Genomic DNA, 24,764 nt, shown 5'->3' with positions numbered 1-24,764 from the left:
TTAAATGAGTTACCAACCCACAACTATTTCAACCTGTCTCATAGTAATATCTCATGCGATTTAACTATCTGGGGATCAACATCTCAAAAAAATCACAAACATAGCAAAGCAATTAAAAAGTTGAACAATTTAGAACGTCAACTAAATAATAATGATTTATATAATGATTTTAATATATTAAATGTAATTTTTAATGTTAGTTTGTTGATTATATAAAATAATCAACAAACATATAACTAGACATACAAATGATTTTAGAACAAACAAAGAGGTAACCGCTACATATACAGTGAGTGCGTTAAAGAGTTTAATAAAATGCCATCCATCATTAAGTCAGAGCAACATATTGCAAGAATGTGAGAAAGTTCACTGAAATTTGTATTTCAATTTTTAGTAGCAAAATTACTTATAAAACAGCATGTTCCACAGCATACCTTTTTCAAAAAATGTTATTTTAAGTAATTTTTTTGCGTTGAATTCCAAATTAAAATTTTTCATCTTAATAATTATGTATAATACAAATATGTAAACACTCTTTACGAGTTAATACTCCTTATAATTTTATATATTGAATAAACTCAAAATAGCCCACGACATTATGTCACAGTATAATATACGAAACGAACTGTCAAAGTACTCTCTTTGTGATTTACATAACGCACTGTTAGTATTACGACTATTTATTGGTAAAAAATATATTTGCTAACAATTACTCGATGGAGGCCACAATAAATCTTTTAGATCGCGGTGGATCATCGCCCGCAAATCTGCAATCTACAATTACTCTCTCGTGTTGCCCCCGGATTAGAATCTATTCTTTTTGGATAACATCACAGTTAATAAAGAGATGAATGAAATAAAATAGAAGCATAATTGATTCTTAGATATCAAAATTACTACCACTCTATTGTTCTAATATTTAATCAAGTGTCGTTAGAACTCAAACTAGGAAGAAAATTTTCATCAGGAAGAAAATTTTCATCAAAAAATCCAATTATAAACTTATTCCTAAATTCAAAATAATTAAAAAAATTTTAATTTCAAGTTAGGTACTTTACTAAAACTATTTTCAATATAAACTAATTTCAATATTTTAGTGGTCGAACTTTTAATAAAGTAAGTATTTCGATTAGTAAAAGTTTTCGAATTAAAGGATTCACTCACACAGTTTTTATGCATAATTATTTTTGTTTTTGTGTTAAAATTCACATTTAATAATAGACAGATAAAGAAAGTTACAAAATTGATATATTTTCGGTGGTGTATTTGAAATACGTAGAAGAACTGAAACACTGACTGTGCGAGCAAGTTAAGTTAAGAAAATATGACAAAGCTATTGTAAGTGAACCTCAATAGATTAAGAATTATAAACACAACTCTTTATATATAAAGAAAACATTAAGAAATACCGAAACACACAAAGCAATTTGAGTTGCTTTCAATAAGCTAGTTATATAATACGCATATAAACGTATTCAAATTCAAACTATACATACATACTTCATATACACGTAACCACTTACAATCTTAAGGAAATATCAATCACGTTTAGTTCAATAATGAAAATACTTTCTTACTCTACTTATAGATGGAAAGTTTAGGACACCTCTGGGAAAATGTAAAAGAAAATGTTTAATAAATCACGTATATATATAAATAAAAGTATTTTTATAACAAAGTAATTTCAAACGCTCATAGAACCTCTTCGAGAAGAGTTTTCCACTATATACCTATCTCATTTATACAATCTCATTTCTTTAATAGTATATATACAAAATAATAATTTTATTATGTTAACGTACTATAGTTGGAAATTCTATAAAAGATTAATATCTCTTGAGTGTACCATGAAAATCACTTTGAGAATAATTTTGAATTACTTAATTCGATAAAAAGCTGAAATTTAGTTGGTTTACAATTTTTCATAAGGATTCTACCAAATACTATAAGCTCATATAAAAAGCCATTTTTCTGTAACTAGACGGATTACAACTATAATGGGCATACTTACAGGAAGCTTGAAACTTGCTGAATCTTAATGGGAAAAAATTCACGAAAAGCTGCAATAAGGATCACTTTAAAAGGATCACCTTGTTTACAAAAAAAAAAAAAGAAAAAGTTTTCAAAAGATTGAACATCTACCGTTACAATATCTGACCTAAAAGTGCTATGCGAAATTCGTTGTTAGCTGTTAAACAACCTGTTATATAACTTTCTCACCGGATGTCCTTCTATAGAACCCCTACCTCCTAAACTGATTGCAATAGAGGCCTATCAAACAATATTATTTCCCTTATATACAAGCAAAGAGCTACAAGCTGGCGACGTGAATGTTGTAGAGAACACCATGTATACTTCATTTACTTCAATTTCAAGAAGTGAGCATGTAAGTGATTACTTTTCATAAAGAATTATAAACTATTTTGGGAATGACAAAAAAATTCGAATCCATTTCAAAATCATTTCATTTTTCCTGATGGTTTCTATTTAAGCAAATGAATATTCGATCTCTTTATGTGCCAATTCCCACACATTATATGTACACATACATATTTAATAAATAGTATTTATTTTTCTTTGTATGTCATTTTCAATAAGTTATGCACATAATATTGTAACCCACTTCTACATACATGCATACATTAAAGTAGTACAATTTTAATATGAATTAAAAGAAAAGTCATTTAAAATTACTAAAATGTTTTTAAGGGAAAGAATATTCAACACATACATACACACATATTTATTTACTCTTCTATTCTTTCTTTTCTTTTTTTACCGTTATGCAGTCGTGTATATAATTGTGTCCCACCATAAAAGATATCATTTTGAATTCTTAAATAAATTTATTTCTTAATATTCTTTAAATTTTAGGTTTTGGGAGGCGGCTCTCATATTTTCCAAAAATAGAACTAACTATAAAGCGCGCTCATAAATTCAGTGTCAAAATCTCTTATAGGTTAAGAATACAACAACATCCATGAACGTCTCTCATTGATATTCATTGATTCATTGTGTATTTGCACATCTTTAAATTTTTTTTTCTTATAGCTAAAAATATTTAATTTTTTTTTGTAAAACAATCTATAAAAAAAACGAAACTTAGCACGCCTTAGAACCAAAAAAAAATCTATTGATTTCTTTACTTTTTGTATATCCTTTTTCATTTGCCAATAAAAGAAGAAAAAAAACGCAAACAAAAAATAGAAAGTAAAATAAAAAACTCTTGAAAACTGAAGAAGCGTGACTAGGATTTAAAAAAAAATTTCTGATGAAACACAAGAATATTACATGAAAAATTTTGATTATTCACCTGTAAATTTAATTTATTTAATATTTATTTCATTTGTTATATAAGGAATATAATAATAGTTGGTATAATGTAAATGTATAACAGTTTAAATATAACGAAATATAAATAACTAATGCAACACATTGAGCTCCGCAATTTTTAACTCCACGTTTTAAGCAATTATAAACGCTTTAATGTTAACAAAGCCTAAAATATTCAATGAGGAAGCACAATCTGAAATGAAAGAGAAATTATTGTTCAATTACAAGGAGCATCATTCAATAAATATAATATTACATATAGTTCGTAATAACCATCAGTCAGCTTTATTCAAATGTGGCAGACAGCAGTGGTCTCCACATATTTTGCAGATCTACAGTGGAAACAAATTTTCACAAAATTTCTGACATTTAAGGCCTTTATTCTACGCAACTTTATTTTTATACCCATATTTGAAGGGTTTAAAATCGTTTGTAACGCTAAAAAATAATGGTCCGGGATATAGATTCAAGTAAATGTTTTTGATCAGCGTTGCGTCGAATTCTAAAACGAATTCTGAAAGAATTCGAATTCGATTTAGCCATACCTTAGAAATTGTTCAGAGCATATAATTTTGAAAATTTCCACAAGCAAATATTTTGTTAAGACTGTCATCTTTGATTAAAGCCGTTGAAATTTCTGGAACCCCTCTGGTTCATAGCTCAGAAAGTATTGAAGCGGTTATATGAAACTGTATGTCAATTATCTCCGAAATTCAAAATCAATTGTTAGTACGGGTGTCACAGAGTTGAGACGGTCAACTATATACATTCTCGTTTTCTTTTTGAATTACATTAAAATTTCTATTTAAAAAAATAACAGTAATAACAGTAATCAAGTAACGTGATTTTTTCAATACTTTCGCCTTTTTTTGAATTTCATCATCAGTTAAGGTACAATGAAAAGAGTAATAAAATATTATTCACACTCAAATAGAGTTTAATTTTCTCAGTACATACATATGAATATATATGTATATACGGTGGAAAAAAATAATGAAACGAAAACAAAACAGGCTGGAATCCTACCAAATTTGAATTTTAATTTAAATTTAAAACTTAATGAAATAAAATGCGCCGTATAATGCTATATATGGGAAATATTTGGAAATTACATTTATAGTGTAATACACATACACGTGCGTATTCGTAAATTGTAAAATTGTTAAAAATCAAGAACACCTGATACATCGATAAACACCTATGTTATAATAATGTGAAATCATTTTTGAAGAAGAAGGAAAGTTTTGTAGCAAATTTTACAGTGATTCTTTGAAAAAATTGTTTTGCGCCGTAAAATATAGAAAATAAATTGAATATTTAGGACGAATTTAAAAGGAGGCAAAACTACGCTTTTTTAACCACAGAAAAAGAACTTGAAGCTCTTTGCTAGTTCTTGATCTCCTCAAAAAACCTCTTTTTATAGAGGAATTTAAGGTTTTAAGAATCTTTTATAAAAAGCAGGAATTTAAATTTAATTTGTTGAATAAGTTTTGCGATGTAGCGGCCGAGCTATGTGGTAGTGGTGGAAATACAACTTTAAAAAATTCAATGAAATTTTCATTGCTTAATCTTTTCGATATTTTCGAACAATATCTTCCTTAACAAACAATTTAAATCTTTTTAACAATGACATTTTGTAGAAAAAAAAAATTTATTTACTTTCTTACTGAAAAACAATGGGGTTCTTAACTAAGGAAAAGCCTTATTATCAATTTATTCTCCCAGACAATCATGTCATTTTCCTAAACAAATAACATGGAGACCTGTATTTTAATAAAATTTTGGTAACTTTAAGAACCTTTTTCCAAATCCAAAAACTTTCTACTCTTTAGGATATTACAACTCATTTTAAGTTAAATAGATGACACATGTTATTTATTATATGTAATTTATGTTACAGTATCGATTTATGTGCACGTAATAAATATTTACGTATATCTACTTATAATACATATTTCCATCTCGTATATGTAGATGGAAATTACAGAGGGTAATATGAATATATTGGATATATGTACAATAAAATCAAATGTAAAAATAATTATAAAAAGAGAAAATGAGATCTATACAACTGGAATCTATATAAGAATAGTAAATATCTTTAACGCATCTTGATAAAAAATTAAATTAATGTCATCACCTTAATCAGAAAATAAACAAACATTAATATGAACACAAAAAGAAATTCTAAAGAATATTGGAGATATTATGGAACGATATTGAAAATTTAAAATGAGCTTTCAAAGAAGTTTCTAAGCAAAATTAACTTAAGTTACTTTTTAACCGCAATCAGCAGGACTGGATCTTTGAAACGTTATGTAAAATAGTTTGCTTAGAATGGATATGCAAAAAACCTAAAGTACACATAAATTAACACAGTATTTAAGGATAAATTTAGATAAGTTGGACATTCCGGTGGTGGCAGAAGTGTTTATAGTGGCGTTGCTTATATGTAAGTATGTTAGCCAGATTATTCTGAGATATCTATTGATGAATACTTGTTGAGGCAAAAAAATCAAGCATCCAAGTATCAAGCATCCATTCTTATAACAAGTAAAAAACAAACTCACAACTGATTTTTTTATTTCGTTTTTACGTCACTAATAAATTTTAATTCAAAATTACATTAACCAGATTACCAATTCCGGAACAAAATAAGATGGAAAAAAAAATATTTGCAAAATCTAAAAGTTAGTACTTATTATGAAAAAAAAATCATAAATTCATTAAAAACACTCATTTTTTCATTCATCATTTATATTAAAAAAAAAACTAAAAGTCATTCGAACAATTGAAACAATTTGCATTCAACAATTTCGTTAACATATAAAATCACAAAGTTACAATCACTTCACAACAAAAAATTTCAAAAAAAAAAAAACCCAATTTTTAATTTTTTAGTTTCATCTTTTGAAATTGGGGCTAAAATTCAACACAAAAACCTACATTCAGCATAGTTTAACATTATGTACCATGTTTCCACCCCATTTCATTGAAGAACATTTTTTTCTTTCTTGTTTTATTTTTGTTTATTATGTAAGAATTCACAATGATGCGATATTATAAAAGTTTACTCTAGTATAACAATAAAAATTCAGAAATTCAAAATTATTTAATTTTATTAAAAGCAATTTTAAACAATTTATAAAATTTTTATTCTTTCATTACCCATCATAAATGTATATATATGTAAAATGGGACTTTTACCAGTACACGCTTAAAATATGCTTATAGTATTTAAGCATTTTGATTCTTTCACCGATTGTATAACAAAACAAGGAAAAATTTTTTGTTTATTTTATCATTTTAAAGAGCAATAAAAGCATGCTTTGGAAATCACAAAATTTTTCAGATTTATTTCAAATAATTTCAAGTAGAATTTTATTGAAAGCAATTAAAATTGTATGCATCTCCTTTTCACTTTTAATCTCTGCATTAAAAATAGTTTGACATATTATTTGAAAGCTAATACATTTTTTTTCAAACTGTCAACAACATTTAAATAATGTGATGACATATTCTTCCCAAAATGTGCTATACTAAAATCCTTAATTTAAATTCTAACTGTTTTTTATATTCTTTGTTTTATGTTGAGCCGAACCTACACTTATATTTATGAATTTTAAAGGAAAGACCTAATTTTTTTTATTCATCAAATCTTTATAATAAAACAAATTTGTTTATATATGTATATAATTTATAAATTTGCATGGTAATTTAACTGAAATGCATTCAATTGTTATATTTAATCTACCATTTAATAAGATAAATTAAACAAATTTATACTTGTGTTAAATTACATAGTCTGTTTCTAATGATTTGTGAAGATTCAATCTTTTAAACGTTACAATGTACACATGAGAAATAAAATATTTCATATGTATGTGGATCCCATAGACATGTACCCTTAAGTGATTTTCATATAAACGTGATAAAATTTTAAATTGCTAGATGCTATCTAATTTAAATTGAAATTCCTGAACTCGATACACTTTGAGAACAGTTTTTGCGTTAAAATGTCGCATTAAGTTTCCCATTAATAATTATAGTCTTTAAGAATTTTTCAGCACAGCACAGTTTGCGATTTTTTTGTTTTCAGCTTTACGCTTTCCGCTAAACTTCAACCCCACCTCCTATAATTCCGGAATGTTTTGTATCCATTATCCATAAAAAAGCTACACATTCCTCAAATTCAAAAATTTTACGATTTTTTATTGGCTTTTTGGTTCTTTTCAACCATTTTAAAATTATTTTGCTCTGTTTAATCATTTTTGCTTAATCATTTCAAAAAAATTTCACTTAAAGAGCTTTCATGGGTATTCGCATAGCAATTTTTGACAAATAATTTTGCATTCTCAATTCAATTCACAATAATCTAAAATTATTGTTTCATAATCTTAATAACAAAATAAACGTTCTGCTTTAAATTAACAAAATATAAAAAATAAATATTTTCACAAAAATCGAATTGAAAATTTTATAACAAATTCGCACTTGATTTTTCTTTACATATTTATATACTTATATATGTATGTACGGATATGAAAAACAGTGAAATTTCATCAATATTATTATTAATAAATCTTTGTTAAGCCTTATACTGTCTCTTGTTGAAAGTTCCATATAAATATATTTATTAAAAGTCTGTGAATTTGCAAAAGACTCAAATTCCATTTTAAATCCAAGAAAAATATTCTATTTCTATCTCATCGACATCAACACCACATGAATTCTCGTTTATTTTATACACATTGCACATATCATTCAAACGATGTTTTGCAAAATAGCACATTTGCCTTTAAAAATTGAAATCTAAAGCTTGTATTCATTAATTGTTAAGGCATAGCCAGTGGTGAGTTGAAGCCGGTTGTTAGTTTATCTAACAATTTGTGAACTGGTTGTTGAAATGAAATTGGAAATTAAAAAATTTAAACAAAACAATCAAAATGCATATAGTAGACGTTTTACAAAAAGTCATGTAAAAGCAAATAAAAGAAAAAAAAAGCTTAGGCTCAGTTTTCAATTTTGAATCGGTGCCATAGGTAACATATATAACTAACTACATGATCAGTACGCACTTATATTTGAATAGAAATAGTATAACTAAAAAGAATATCTTTTGTGCTGTAAAGAATTAGTTTACATGGCCGAAGCAAACATCGAATGTACATAAATCAAAATAATGGTTTCGAAAATTAACGAAAAACTGTTTTAACATAGCGTTCAATTTGAAGAGTCTGTTCGACAGTCATTTGAAGAATGCCATCTCTGTAGGATCAATGAAGAGACCGACAGATAGAATAAAGCAGACAGGCATATTTTTTCCAAAATTATTTGGAAATATGCCAAAAAATATATTTATTATTCTTTATTCAGAGAAAACAAAACAGAAAAATATGAAAATTTTATGAATATTTAAGAGAAAAAATCGAAACATAAAAATTTTATATTTATACGCTTATATTAAGGGTGTATGTATGTGTGTTTAAGGATATGCCAACGGATGTTTCGTTTTGGAAAACGAAACAATTTCCTTCTGTCGATAATGTCAATATTATAATGCTTGCTTATTCTTGTCATTTTATTTATCTCAATGTCTCTTTCTCTCTTTTATTTTATTAAACAGGATACAAATTTATTAGTTTGATTTGAATAATATCCACTCACATTTTTTTTTTATTTTTCTTACCAAATTTAAAAAAAAAAAAAAATTCGATAAATTTATTACTAAATTTTTATCATTTGCCATCATTTTTAGTTGATTGAATCGAATCGATTGTAAAAAGATTGTTTTAAGTTTAGACGTGTAGAATTTCCTTCTTGTTGTTTTCTTATCCCAAAAGTACTAAAATTCTCACAAAAATTGAAGGAATATAAAAAATTTATATGGAAAATAATAACGTGTTCACATAGGTAATGAAAAATTGTGTGATTGTTTGTTATTATAATTCTTCTTTTGTCGGTTTTACTTGAATTAAGTGCTATGCATTTATTTATTTAATAAAATTTTAATGTATTGTACAGCTTAACGATTCTAAAGAAATTTTTATATACCTTTCGTAAAGTACTTTTTGGAATATGTTAATTGAAATTTATTTTAAATGTTAAACCTACTAAGTTAATCAAAATCAATATTTAGTATTTTGTGACTACTTATTTTTTTCTAAAGTTTAATTTTGACAATTCACGTCTAATTCACTACTGTTATAAACGTCAAATAAGTTTGTCATTTCACTACACATTCAAACCAATTCCTATTCAACATATTATCTAAATTTTACAAATATACTTCTTATTTTACGTAATATTCATACGATATTAATCAAAAATTTCACGTTTTCGAACTGTCAATTAGCCCCAAGTGGAGATCGGTTACAGGTGTATTGTGTGATAAAAAATTCCCGATTAAACTAAAAAGCAAAGCAAAATCTACAAAACAGCGGTCAGACCAGCTCTTATAGCCCTTATGTATGGAACGGTGTACTGGAGGCAAAGAAAACACATGAGCAAAAGCTATACATTTCGCCGAAATGAGAATGCTAAGGTCAGCAGGCGAAACGAAATTAGACAAGGTACGAAACGAGTACCTAAGGGGTACCTTTAAGTTACAGACATTATTTTAGATATAAATACCAACTCAGTCGCTTTTTTAATAGACAAAATCTATTAGAGAAGCGACTGAGATGGTACGGTCATGTTATTCGTCGAGAGGAGGAGCACACTGTTCGAAAGGCCCTTGACATTCCAATGTCTAAGAGAAGGCCACGAAGACCATCAGCAACATGACTAGGAACCGTCAATAGAGATATGATTAAAGTAGAATTGAACGAAACGACAACCCAAGACAGGTGTTCTTGGCACCTCAGATCAAGGAGGGCCGACCTCAAATAAGGGAAAAGGTCGTGAAGAAGAAGAAGGATTGGCATCAAAAGATCATGAAATTTGATGAATACATATAATAATAAACAGCAAAGAAACGGTTACGGTAAATATTTTGATTTTGATTGCCGGCACTGAAATTTTAATAGCCGGTTTAAATGAACCACATAAAACTTCATTTGGATTTATGTGCAGATTCGAATAATATTTAAATTTCAAAAACAAACGCTGAAAAAATCACGAGTCATTAAGCAAATCTCAGAAGAATAATCAAATCTAGTATAGAATTTTACAAAACAAAAAATTTAAATTTAAATTGTAAATTTTAAAATTTTTAAATATTCGCCTTGAATTATTGATAATTCTGACATTTAAAATTGAATCACGTGATCCCTAATTTCATTGGCACAATAAAAAAGAGTTGGAATAATTTAAATATTTCATTTATGCAAATTAAAAAGAATTCGTTTCGTTCAACATTTTATTTATAAATTTTTCTTGTTCGTTCTAAATTTCAAATACACAAAAAAAAAAAAGATTTTTCTGCCATTTTTATTGACATAATAATTCACACGCGTTTAAAAAGTTTATAACATGTTCAAAAACAAAAAAGTAAAATTATTGCTTTACAAATTTCTGCTCTGTGATTTTATTTTAAATAAAGAATTATTAAGACAAGCAAATTTCTTAACGATTCTCCATCGTATTTAAAAGAATCCCGTATGTGTTTCGTATTCATCTCGTAATTAATTGCCATTAAATTTGACGCAAGAAAAACATTGTTGATCTTCGTATATAAACAATAGAACATGAGAAAAAGAATAAAAAACTTTTTCAATTTATATTCAGTAACAACTTTTAAATAACACCGTTTTAGAGTGTATGAGGGAAAAACAAAAAGAAAAATAATAAAATATGGCGCCATCACATTATGCAAAGTATTCATTAATGTTATACAAATATAAAAGGAAGAAAAGACAGTATTATATTGTCCTTCAAACCACAATATTTCTTAAGTTTAAAGTTTTCGCGTTCAGCAAAATCAGCGTTTTTTATTCATTTTTTGTTTTTCTGCTTTTGTTTTTCATAATTTTTCATTTCACTTTAAACATAACTATATTTTTCAATTGAAACAAAATTTTTATTATTATTTCATTTTGCTTATGTATATTACTTAATGTATATAAGGATAAGGACAATTTCCAACTGAAATTCTTAATAATGTAAATTCTGTGCATTGCACATGATTATTTATTCGCATACAAAATAACTATAATGACTTTAATATTTACCATTCAAGATAATGAGATTGAAAATTTATTTGAGTATTTCATACATATTAAAATTAATGTCAAAATTAAAAAACAAATATGTATGTACAAAAACACAAACTTAACTAAGGGCTTAAATAGACACGTAATTTTAAGCTTTGCAACTGTTTGATTGCTTAATTGTATTACATGGGTTTAATATATAAGCATTTAAACATGCAAATGTATGATCGCATGCAATTAAGCAATCAAACAGGTTGTATTTTTTTACAAACCAATTACAACTTTCAGCTGACGCAATCAATTTGAATCGACGCCACAGTTTAGTTGCTTATCGATGTGCGCACATCGATTTTATAATCAAGCAGTAATTTCAAAACTAAAAATTGGATAAAGAAATAATTTTGGAAGCAGAGCTAATACAAACTTAGCTCTGCTAACTCATGAAAAACCTTATTGCTTATTTATTCAAGGAATTTAACTAAATTCAAAACATACACATGTTAGATCTCGAAAACGCAACTTCGATCACGGAGATGTCAATATTGTCTGTCATCGAACAATACTGATATTTCAAACATGTTTTCACTCACCGCACACATTCCATAAGGAACAAAATTTAGACTCATTACCTACCATATCGTAGCCTTAGTTTAAAAATAGTATGATGAATAATTTTTCTTTGTAAAGTACATATATACATAACATGACCGAAAACGATTTTGATGGAAATTTTTTATTTTCCCTATAAACAAGCAAGTGATGTTTATTATAAATAGCTATAGCTAAGCTATATGGAATAAAAAATTAAGTTGATTCTTTTTTCTTTTTCTCTTTTCTTCTATTATTTTAATATGGGTGAGTTTAAATACTATAGAGATTTTCTAAAATTCTAAAGACATACAAAGCCTTTTAAAGAAGAATTTAAATAGCACTAAATTTAATCATGCATTTATATAAACATTATTATGAAATCCTCTATAAAAAAATAAAAAAACGAAAAAAATATGTAAGAAAAAAAATTTCTTTTATGAAAAATCATTGAAAGCGTATGTCGTTAAGAGGGTAATAAGGAAAATGTATCATAAACTTTCAGGATAAAAGAATATTTATTTTTCCATAATTTTCGACAAAATCATACAAAAGAAAACAAAATTAACTTTAAATGAATCTGTATAGAAAGAGACAAAATGAAGGAAAGCAAAAAAATATAAACTCGTCGTAACTCGTCGTAACTGTAAAATCCATCCAACGTGAATCAAACCATATGGTACCAAAAACTACAAAGAAAAATATGAAAAAAAAAAAAATGTTACAAACAATAATAAAATATTCAAGAATGAAAAAAAAACTTTAATTTTTTCTTTTAAAAAACACGCCACCGTCAAAAAATATAAACGACAAACAAGTTATTTTACCGTTATTTTAATAACAGTTACATAAACCTCAAATATTCCAAACACAAATATTACAAAAAATGTAAAAAAAATTGAAGAACATCAAGCTTAATTATCATCACATATATACATAGAAGCATAATAAGCATGAAATAAAAATTATGTTCTCCTAAAAGCAAGCAATTTTTTTTAATTTTAAATTTGTAAATTTCGCAGCTTTGTTAATTATGGCACGCACTGCTGTGCAAAACTTCGTATTCAGTTATAACTTGCTAGAATTTGAGACCATTAGGAGGGGAGACGCAAGCTCGTTATGTCAAATTAAAAAAAACTTGACAATACATGAATACGAAATACAAGTATGGAACACTCTCATATGTATATACATACATACATATAGTATACCAAAATATCGTACGTGATAAATTAAAAATAATTAAAATCTCATGATATCAGAATAGAAGATAAGCTCATGGAATATTAAAAACCTTATGGGACAAATTATATATAACACTTGAAATGAAATGAAAAATTGTTTCTCGCAGTGTTCTTCTTAGCTTATTCTTACACCTTCTTTGCAGGTTTTTTTTCCCAAACTTCTGAGATTGATCTATTTTTTTTTTTCAATTTTTCATTTAAAGCTTACATATTTAATACGGATATTTTTATAAGATTGATTAGGAAATTATTTGAAGTCTTTAAAAAAAACCAAAAAAATTTTTTTTTATGAAAATTTCTAAGAATTTAATATAAAAGTTAAAGCAATTGAGTATTTTATACAATACACGCATAAATAAAATATCACGTTAAAGTCAAGCAAATTATAAAATCGGGTTTATGGATTTAGAATTGATTAAACCTAATATAAAATTTTTTTTGATTGATTGTATAAAAATTATTGAAATTGTGAATGAATGCTTGTTCGTAAACATGTCATAAATTTTCATCCTTGTCAATGATGTGAGTATAAAAATAGTACTCGTATGAACACTTAATTATTTTATAATAATGATTTTCAAATAGTGAAAATATCTTCACTTTATATCCTCACTATTAAAATAAAAATCATATGAGAAATTTTGAAATTTAATACCGCAAATAGGATAGTGTCAGAACACCTTGAGTAAATTGTTTATGGCTCCAGGTATTCACACTCCATTACTCAATACGCTTAATAGGCTATAGTAGTAAAATTTATCGATTACCCTTCAGAAATTAATTCATTTATTAATTGCGAAAAAGTTTTCAAAATGAGATGCGGTATCTGCTCGTACAGAGTTTACATACTACATATTATTAAGAAGAAGCACTATATATGGGATGATTAAATAATATCAGATTTAAAATTAAATGAAAGACAGAGGGAAAGCACCAATTTACATTAGTGTAGACGTCAATTATTTTTTTACATTTTTTTAACTGCCTTCACCCTCTCAGAGATTGTGTCACTCAAAATGTTGCACACTCTTGCTTCCAGAGCTATGTATACATTAACGTTTCGTGTATCACGTTGATGCACTTCATTTTAATTAATATTGGTTTTATCTTAATTTTTCAACCAATGCCTTGTAGTAATTATGGAAATTCTTTTTACAGTGCAGGAGCACCCCTTCAGCTCTATTATAATTATATGTTTAAAATTATGCAAAATGAAAGTAAATATTTTTTACTCATTTACGTTTTCATAAATAATTAAATATTAATTTTTTAACACTAATTTAATTTAATTTTCTGTTTATATTTTATTTTTTTTCAGAAATGGAGCTATGAAATAATTTTGTACAAAAATATTTATTGTAAATATTAAAAAACCTTTAAATAACACCAATTTATTAGCAATTAGTACATAACCGACAATAAAAAAAAAAGTTAATCAAGCAGTAAAAATTATTTTATAATTATAAGAAAAAAATAAATTTGAAAAAATTTTTTTAAATACTTGAAATAATTTTTGCTGGCCAAAAATTATTAAAAATTACCAAAATAGAAAACTTTAAAAAACAAATAACGGAATAAAAATTAAAATAATTTTGAAAAAAAATTCAAATTTTTCAATTTGCTCACTTTTACATTGAAATTTAAAAAAGAGAAAAAATACAAAAATAGAAAATGGATCTTAAACATTCCAATCCAAATATTGTGGGTGCATCAACAGAAGCATATTTACCCGGCAGCAAATCAACAGATTTAATAAAACCAAAAGGATCAGTAGAGGAATTAGGTAAAGCACAAGGTAATGAAATTTTTATTTTCCGTAAAAGTAAACAAAATGAAAAAAAAAAAAAACAATTTTACACTATAGAGCCAAGGTAATTTTTGTTTATATGTAGTTAAAAACAAAAAAAAATAATAAAATATTTTTAGACCTTACTCATAATTTGGCCCTAATTACAACTTCGAAAACACAATAATTAAAAATTTTCAAAAAACAATATTTTTCATATGTATTTATTTTATCATGGCTCTACTGTGTATTTTTTTAAAAATAAAAAAAATTTTTAAAATAAATTTCATATTAAGTTTTTACTCGGTAACGTTTACAGTAACGGTAATTATAACAGAAAAAATAGGTAATAATTCAACTCCTACAACAATAACTACAACTACAATATTAAATAAAGATAAAATAGGTAATAAAAATATTAAGAAAATTTTCGAAATATAAAATAAAAAAAAACAAGTAGAAGAGAAAAATTTTGAATTATTTTTCGCACACACGTTTTATAAATTCCCCTCTAGATGCGACACAAATTTGCTCTATTATTAAGGTACAACCCTATTTATATACTATGCAAATATTATATTATGTAATACGCACATACATGTATAAAAACAAGCTAAACAAACAATCCAACAATTTTTTTTCTTTGATTGCCTTTTTATTAAAATTCAAATTTTGTAAATTAAAAAAAAATCAAAATTAAATGCTTAAAAGTTGTAAAAGCCTTGATCCCAAAATTTTAATTCGAAAAATGAAAATTTTTGGTTTCACTGCAAAAATTCGTTATTCGTTATTTAAAAATTATTATTAAATTTAAAATCGTTACCCCAAAAAAACAAATACTGAAGAGCATGTCACCACCAAACAAAAAATTAAATTATTCAATTTCACAACCATTAAAAAACCAAAAAATGATAATTAAAATATTTTTATTGCAAATTATCATCACACCCCTGGCTTCATTTCTTTCTATATTTTGACATTTAGAATATTATTATTATTACCATGCACAATTTTAGAAAATTAGTTTTAAAAACCTATATTTAAAGAACACACACCAAATTTATTTATACGGTATTCAAAGCAATTTAGTAAAAAAAAATTTTTGGATTTATAAAATGATTGTATTTAATTAAATCATGTTTTTTTTATTTATTGTATGGAATGCAATGTTGCAGATTTTAAAGTGTACAAAAGAAGATGGGCTGTGTTAATATTATTTGCATTTTATTCCGCGTCAAATGCAATGCAATGGATCCAGTACAGTATTATTAACAATATTATAACAAAGTAAGTACTTTTGTTTTTATTTTTGCGTACATTATATGTATATTATTTAAATATAGGGTATGTTTTTTTAGAGCTCTTTGGAATTTAATATTGCAAGAAAATAATCTATAATCCAAATTTTAATTAAGACTTTTTGGTTCATCAGAATATTAATATGGTTGCGGACTCTCCTGTGTGCTCAATGCAATTTGGTTGATTTGATGACATTTTCCAATCATATCTACTAACAATAGGCTTTTAATGTATTCCGATCACAATTATCAATAAATTCCAGCAGAATACCAGCCCGTTCAACTATTGACCTCTTCATTTGTTCTTTCTTTTTTATACAACCATGCACATATTTAACTATATTGCAAAATCTCTAACAATTTGATTACAATTCGGTGAAAAATAACCTTAAAATGAATATTATTTGAAATTTTAAATAGGAACGATTTTCCAACAAAAATATTATCTACAATTCATTTTAATCTTATAAAAATTATTCATTGCACATACTTATGTATAATAACTCGCATAAAAATACAGCGTGGGGTGATGCTCTAGGGGTGGTACCCTTGAAATGTTATTTAATCTGATTTTTTTTTAACGTTATCTTTCTTTTTATTCTTCATCCTATGTTCGTGTTATGAATATAAAATTTTAATCAAAAAATATACGGAATTTTTTCATACTAAATTTGTAAATTATATTAAATCAAAAATTTCTTTATTTATATTAAAAGAAAATGAATTACTTTCAGCCCTCGATCCATGTAATTTTTTAGGATACTTTACAATTTTCAATATAAATAAAAAAAATAAAAGAAGAAATTAAATCGAAAATTTCCTTACACTTTTTCATGAAATTAAAATGAAAGACAAAAATTTTCCATTATCGGCTAAAATAATAAAAGATCATAAATATAAACAAAATCTTAAAGATTTTCAATTTCACCTTATAGTGGTTTATTCTAATTTATTATGGTAAAGTCGTTACGGTCAGTCACGAGGTTATAATCACAAAATCTTATTACTACAAAATTTTCTTAAATTAATTCTTTCTCCTAAGACCTAACGAAAATGAACTGTTTTGGAAATATCACGGTTTTAATAAGCAGCAAAATTCTTGTATAATTATAAATATCCAATTGTCTTGTTATATTCGATTTTATTATAACCGAAACATTGTGTAATATTGAATCTGGGCTAAACGGATGATCTCCAACTGGGCGGCCTAATGAATTAAAAGAAAATTATCGAGATTCCTCCCATATTTTTTCAGGTAACCGGAACGTATGTGCTTTGTTATTACTATCGGAAGTAGATACAGTTTGACTTGAGCTAACTAATATTCATAAACTATAAAATAATGATACTCGTATAAATTACTGTTCGAGCGTTAAAAAGGTTCATTAATCTCAATGTTATCAACACATTTCCAACCAAACGGAAAAAATTTACTTATTGACTTCAATCTGTCTATCCTTTTATTTATCCGTTTATATTTTCATCGGTCTCTTATTCTGCCATCCTTACTCTAGATTATCCTTTCTTCTGTACATCAGTTCATCTATATGAACCTGTCTTTTCTTCCGTCCATTCGTTTTTACATTAGTTCATCGATCAGCTCGTCATTCCACTTACCTTTTCTTCCGTTCGTTCTTCTTACCCTCCAGTTGTTAGCAAATTAAGTTAGACCTCACAATATATTAAGTCTAGATATGTGCAATAAGAGGAAATGAAACGACAATTTCTATTAAAATATATGTATAATTATTTATAATGGCTCGTTGTTTAAGGGAGAAATGTTCCACTTTACAAACCCATCAATTTAAATCACAAATTTTTTCTTTCCTTCAATCTTTTTAATTAATTTTAGGGCACATTACGCCAAAATGTACAAATTATGAAATTAATTCTATTTTTACCAAATTAGGTTGTTTAGAAATTTCGTTTTTCTTGTTTTTTGTTCTTCATTTTCTTCTTCTTCTTCTTGTTTTTAAAGGACATAACAATTAAACAATTATGGAACATTAGTATTTATTTTTGTATTTAAATAGAAACATGTGCGAGCGTTTGTATATAGAACAAAAAAAAATTAACATTATGACGTTTTTATATCCTTCGGTTGAATTTCAGTTTAAATTAAAAATTGAAAATTATACGTACAATTTTTCTTTTTTTTTACTTTTTCTTATACCAATTTTAGAGAAGGTATAATTTTCCACTTGAGTATTTAATATTAAACGTTTTTCAAATTAAATATTATGCTAAGTTCAACATTTTCATATTGTATAATACCCTTAAGGAGAATCTATCCTTCTTATACTGTATGTATTTTCGTGTTTGTATGTATAAGATATAATGTAAAAAATTATAAATATTTTATTTTATATAGCTAGTATACAAGATCTCGAGGATTTCGAGGATTTCCCAAAAGAACCAAAACAGTAAGAAAATGAAAGGAGTATTAGCATTAATATAAAACTTTCTATATAACTACATTAAAAAGAAGGAATAAATTATTGTTGCTCTGTTACTGTTGTTATATACTACCGCTATAATAGTTGAATTTTAAGAGATTTCCAATTTAATTTCGAAAGAATATTAAAATCATGTTATTTATTATGAGTTTTTATTTTTTTGAATTCATGTATCGTAAAAATGAATAATAACAGTGTGAACCCTAAAGGATATTTTTCCAAATTATATCAAATGTAAAAGGATATTGCTTTGCTATATTACAATTATAAATGTTGATTCTCGCAGTTAGTGTAGGAACTGTGTAACATTTTTTAATTAAATAATTTCTTTAAGTAATAAAATATTTTATATAGTAATTCATACTAACACTAACACCATTCAGTAAATTGCCAACATTATTACCAATATCTGCATATGCAAGAGTGGATATCTCATACAATAAGAATATTATCAAAAATCTTACAATATTTTGCTTATTCAACAATTTTAAATTTGTAATTTTTGTTAAAAACTTTGAAATTTTACGGTCATCACACATAGAATTTTAAAGCAATTTAAAACAAAAAATAAAATTTAATTTGAAAATGTTAATGATTTTTTGTGTATTTTTGCTACAAAATCAAGTATATAACAATAACAGTATTAAAAGAAATCTCGTTTTCCATTTAACATTTCATTGTTTTGTTTCTACTATTTCCTGTAGATATGCTGATGGTTTCAATATTTGATAATCCTTTTCTGGTGAATGAAATTTCAAATTTAAGGCAGATATTTTTGAAAATTGGCCGCAGTTAAAAATTAATTTTGTTCCGTTAAGGTCTACATTTTTTTTTAAATTGTTTCCTCCGTCTCAAAGAGATTTGCTTTGCAACTCGTATTATAGTTTGTTCCGAGTTATAGGTTTTATTTGACCACTCTGGGATTTTGTTCGACAACATTTTTTACTTTAAAGAATATGTAAAATATCTTAAAATTCAATTGAAAGTTGTTAGAAAGTTAAAATGAGTTTTTACACAAAAAAGATGCCAGAATATCTTTTTGTGTAAAATCTCATTTTAATATTACATTGTTTATCCATGAAAAATGTATTCTATTCTATAGATAAAAGAACATTTTAATAAATGAAAGACACATGATACAAAATTCATCAAAATCACAATCCAGAATTAAATTAAAAAAGATAAGAAAATTCGAATTTCAAAATTCATATTTAATATTTTTAATAGATTGCGTTAATAGATTGTTCACACACTTTGATGCTTTTCAATCACGATTTAATTTTTATTTCAAGTTACATAAATTAATTTCAAAATAAATATGTAGGTATTTTTTCAACTTTTATGGCGATAAAACAGATTAGAACCCATTTTGTCTTGTAATTATCGTTGACTTCAATCATCTTAAAATTAAAACCCTAGATTAAAGCTTGATAAAATGTAATAAGAGCTTTGTTTTTGCTGATATTTGTAAAAGCCACTTACTTACAATTTATACACCAAATTTAAGATTTAGAAAAAAATAAAAAAAAATTGACGAAAAATATCCTTTCAATTCATATCCTATCCGTTTTCATTCAAGCATAAAAAAATTTTTGTAAATTGTAATAGAAAACCCAAAAAAAAAAAGGAAATTTTCTTTTATTGTGTTATCCTTCAAATTTTATATTGATGTGTTTAAGTATTTCATCCTTGTTTCAATTCTTTTTTTTCTTCTCTTATCCTTGAATAAAACTTGGTAGATTTTTTTTGTTGCTTTTCCCTTCACTTTATTTTTTACAGTTCAGTTCAATAATACTTAGATAGATATTTAGATTTCAGATTGACAAGAGTCAACTTAAGCCTAATTCGCTACAGCCATGGACGCTAGTTGTAGCACCCGGCCTAATATAAAATGCCTTCAGGATACTTCATGTGTAATCATAATATAATATTACAGGCGCAATATTTGCCTCCTTACCAATAATTAGCAAAATTATAGGTTATGCTAGTCCGAATTATTTCATATTCTAAATTCTATTTCATTTATTCTATTTCATTTATTCTTTTCAGAAACTTCGTCAAAAATGTTGTTTCTCAATCTGACAGCCCCCTTTCTACCCAATTTTAGAGGATAACAAACTGATGCTACTCATCATCTTTCCGTTTAATAAAATCGTATTCATTACTTTCTTGTAATAACCATTTTTTTCAGTTCCCCTACTGTACTAAAAAATTAAATACATGATTTATGCTAAATTGTTGATATATGCGTTTGAATTTGTGTATTTTTCAAACTGAGATGATATTATGATTGTTTGTCAACGATAAACAAGAAAATATTGAGAATTAAAGTTGAAAAGAAAAATTCAAAATTGAAATCATAAATTCTCAAAAAAAAATAAAGAACAAGAAAACAAGAAAAATAAATAAAAACAAACATAAAATACTGAAAAACAAAAATAAAAACAGTTGTAACTGTTAAAAAAAAAAGTGTAAATAAACAAAAAAATTTTTGTCGGCTTAAAAATCAGGGAATTTTTCATTGGATTTATGAAATAAATCCAAGCAATTGTAAGGATAACCCCTAAAAAAAAATAAAAAATTTTCCAAAACTCAAACATGAATAAGTACTTTGTGTTGTTCACATCCTCAATGAAAAAGTTCAACAACAATGGAATAGGGTGCAAATCTTCTGAATTTGAAGGATCATATTGTTTATGTTTTTGTATTTTTGAAATGATAATCTGAGCTTAAATCATGTTCATTCATACTGTTTGTCTTCTTTTCTTAAAATCACAATTCCTTTTTAAAAATCCTTTTATGTAAAATGATTGATAGAGGTCGTATTTGCAGCAGGAAGAATCTAAAATTAAACAACAACAAAATAATAAGTGCGAGTTAAAAATTAAGTTTGAAATATTTAAAAATATATTTTAATTTGATACGCAAGGATTAAAGTTTGAAATTAGTATTGAAGTTTTAATGTTCGTAGTTACAACAAATTATTTCAAGCCCCCATTTATAACAAAAACAATTGTTAAGGTTATTAAATTGTGGAATACAATTCTCCAAAAACAACAGCATGGTTAGAAAATTCCATTATTTTTTTGAGTAAAATCAGCAAAATGTCAGTAAAGCTTCCTGATTTCACGGCAAATATGGACAAATTGCAAAAAAAATCTGACAAAATTGAATAAAATTTACTCCGCCACACTTTCAAACAATTTTTTCCAATGTTACTGATTTCTTTTGTTTAGATTTATAACTTAATATAAAATATTCTCTACATATAAAATTGATCATTATAGAATTATTTTCTCAGATTAAAATATATTGGAAGAATTTTTTCTATAATATAGTCCTTAAATTTTTATATAATACAAATAACATGATTTAATCAATGAAACCACAAAATATCTAGGCAAGTTTCTGCCCAAAATTTGTTAAAATTTCTCTCTATAAAATTAGTTTAAACATTACTTTTGAATATTGTAACAAAAAACAAAAACAAAATATAAAAAAAAGGTATATCCTTCCTAAAGGATAACGGCAATCATTTAACAAAAGAAGAAAAAAAAGGTTTTTTGAATAAATTTCCTTTCGGTTGTTTTCATCCTTTTTGTAGTTTTTATACTCCTTTGTTGTGTTTTCCCTCTTTAGTTTTTCCTAACTCATATATGAGATTTATAATCAATAATAATAATACACGAGTAATGGATTTGACCACATATATAAAGTACAAAACTTTTCTTTTTGAAAAAGAGCGAGCCAACAAACTTTTCGAAAATTTTCATTTTTGTTCTCCAATTTCTTTTGTTTTTTTATTGTTAGTTTCAAATTAATTCGCTTTATTTTATAAATTTATTTTTCAATATTTTTATAGATATTATGGAGTAAGTGGAACTTGGGTTGATTGGACATCTATGATTTATATGATTTTATATATCCCACTGATATTTCCTGGCAGTTGGTTCCTCGATAAAATGGTATAAAAACGTCAATTTTCTTCACTTTTATTAAATTTTTAACATCAATTTCATTCTAATATTGCATGAATAATTTATTCATTATTTTTATATTATTGTTAAATATAGGGTCTCAGAATAACGGCACTTGTTGGTGTAATAGGAACATGTACTGGTGCTTGGATAAAAGTATTTTCAGTGCAACCAGATTTATTTTATGTTGGTTTTATTGGTCAATCAGTTGTTGCACTTTCTCAGGTAAATTTCAATATCTACAAAAAAATTTTAAATATTAAAATTTTTTGATAAATTAATGAACATTTTACGTATCTTTTATAGGTTTGTATTCTTTCATTACCGGCAAGGGTGGCGGCAGTTTGGTTTGGTCCAGATCAAGTATCATCAGCTTGTAGTGTTGGAGTATTCGGTAATCAGGTAAGCCATTCTCATTTTAAACGTTCAAGTAAGGGTCATCTTATACGCCTATATAATTTGAATTGTGACGCTATATAGCATAAATAAAAAGATAAATGAAAAGAATAAATGAGATAGAATAATTTCAAAATTTTCATATTAAAAAATTCTTTGGAAAAATTAAGTAAAATCTAAGTTTAAAGATGCAACAACTATAAAATTTAAAATCATAGTTAACAATTCCACTTATTTAGCAAAAATATTAAACTCTTACACCATCTTTTTAAACTCTAACGAAACAAATTTCTCAAAAACTCTTAATTAAAACCCTAAAATACTTTGTGGTATGTATGATGAAACGAAAGGTCCAAAAACTTTTTATGTAATTATAATTTAATAAAGTCTTATTTAAAAATTCACTGAATTTTCAACTAAAGGCATCTCTCAACTACCAGTTACATTATAAAATTCTGCAGCATATGCATTTTAATATTAAAAGTTCTTTATCTATTCTGCAATATTTTTATTCTTACACCATATTCAATTACTGTAAAATTTTCATCAAATTTGTAAACAATTTTATTAACAATTTTGATAAGTGCATGTTGTGTCTATTTAAAGTACAAAATAATGCAACTATAACTTTAGATACAAAATTCCTATAAATGTTACAAAAAAAAAATATAATCACTTAAAATGTTGGCTCAAAATCCGGAACAGGAAATATTTAATAGCATAAGTGCATTATATGCTATACAATTTGCTATAAATTTTATAAATTGATGCAACCAACACCAAACACATAAATTTTGAAATTTAATTGATTTTCTAGAAAATAAAATACAATGCAGTAGCAAATTTAAAATTTATTATTCTAATAAATAGATTTGAAAATGATATTTTTGAAATGAGTGGGATTCATTTATTAAAAGTTATTAAAACTTGCAAAACATGAGAGTCAATTTTAATTTATTCAGTTGATATTCAAATTTGAAAACGACACCAAATTTTTTAAAGTAGAAAACCGATTTTCTGATCTGTTTTTTGGAATAAATTTTTTGAATCCGTAATAAAACGCTAGAAAGCATTAAAGTTTCCCCAAATTTTTCCAAAAAAATATCAGTTATAAAGTAAAACTACAAACCGTTCCAACTTTAGCACATGTCCTGCCGAAGCAAGATCAACATCTCATATACCACCGGTTTTCAGGGAGTTTAACTATTAGATTAGTATTAAAGGCTAACCTTAGATGATCGCTTGTCCTGGAATACTTATATAACAGGATCATAAAGAGAGCAACGACGGCCTAGCCTTGCTAGGCAAGGTGGAACAGGTGAATGTGCAGGTTAACTTGTGTAAGTGGCCGAGGCTGATTTGTCTGGGAGTGACTGGAGCAATGCGAAACACTCTCACAGCTGCTCTGGGAGCAATCGTTGTACTGCCACCGTTGCACCTCTACATTGTTCGGGAAGCTTGGCTAAAAACTTACCAACTTCTTACTAGTGATGATGTCGCAGGAGAAAAATTGGTTCACGACACTTATAGGAC

At 26.0% G+C, this 24,764-nt stretch overlaps 1 protein-coding gene across 4 annotated transcripts in view; it reads left to right on the top strand.

Moving 5' to 3' along the window:
- The window catches only part of LOC129607383 (feline leukemia virus subgroup C receptor-related protein 2), a 112,343-nt gene that overhangs the window by 54,254 nt on the left and 33,325 nt on the right, over positions 1–24,764 (top strand). For 3 of the 4 annotated variants that reach the window (XM_055518358.1, XM_055518360.1, XM_055518359.1), the window contains 6 exons: positions 14,637–15,113; positions 15,424–15,510; positions 16,280–16,391; positions 22,721–22,823; positions 22,932–23,060; positions 23,142–23,237. In XM_055518358.1, the coding sequence (XP_055374333.1) occupies positions 14,990–15,113; positions 15,424–15,510; positions 16,280–16,391; positions 22,721–22,823; positions 22,932–23,060; positions 23,142–23,237 (651 nt within the window). In that variant the 5' untranslated portion in view covers positions 14,637–14,989. The remainder of the gene's footprint in view (positions 1–14,636; positions 15,114–15,423; positions 15,511–16,279; positions 16,392–22,720; positions 22,824–22,931; positions 23,061–23,141; positions 23,238–24,764) is intronic. The other variant, XM_055518361.1, reaches the window with a different exon arrangement.

The sequence above is a fragment of the Condylostylus longicornis genome, unplaced genomic scaffold (assembly GCF_029603195.1).
Source record: "Condylostylus longicornis isolate FDR11 unplaced genomic scaffold, ASM2960319v2 ptg000027l, whole genome shotgun sequence".
Lineage (NCBI taxonomy): Eukaryota > Metazoa > Arthropoda > Insecta > Diptera > Dolichopodidae > Condylostylus > Condylostylus longicornis.
This window is presented reverse-complemented; position numbering and strand designations above follow the sequence as displayed.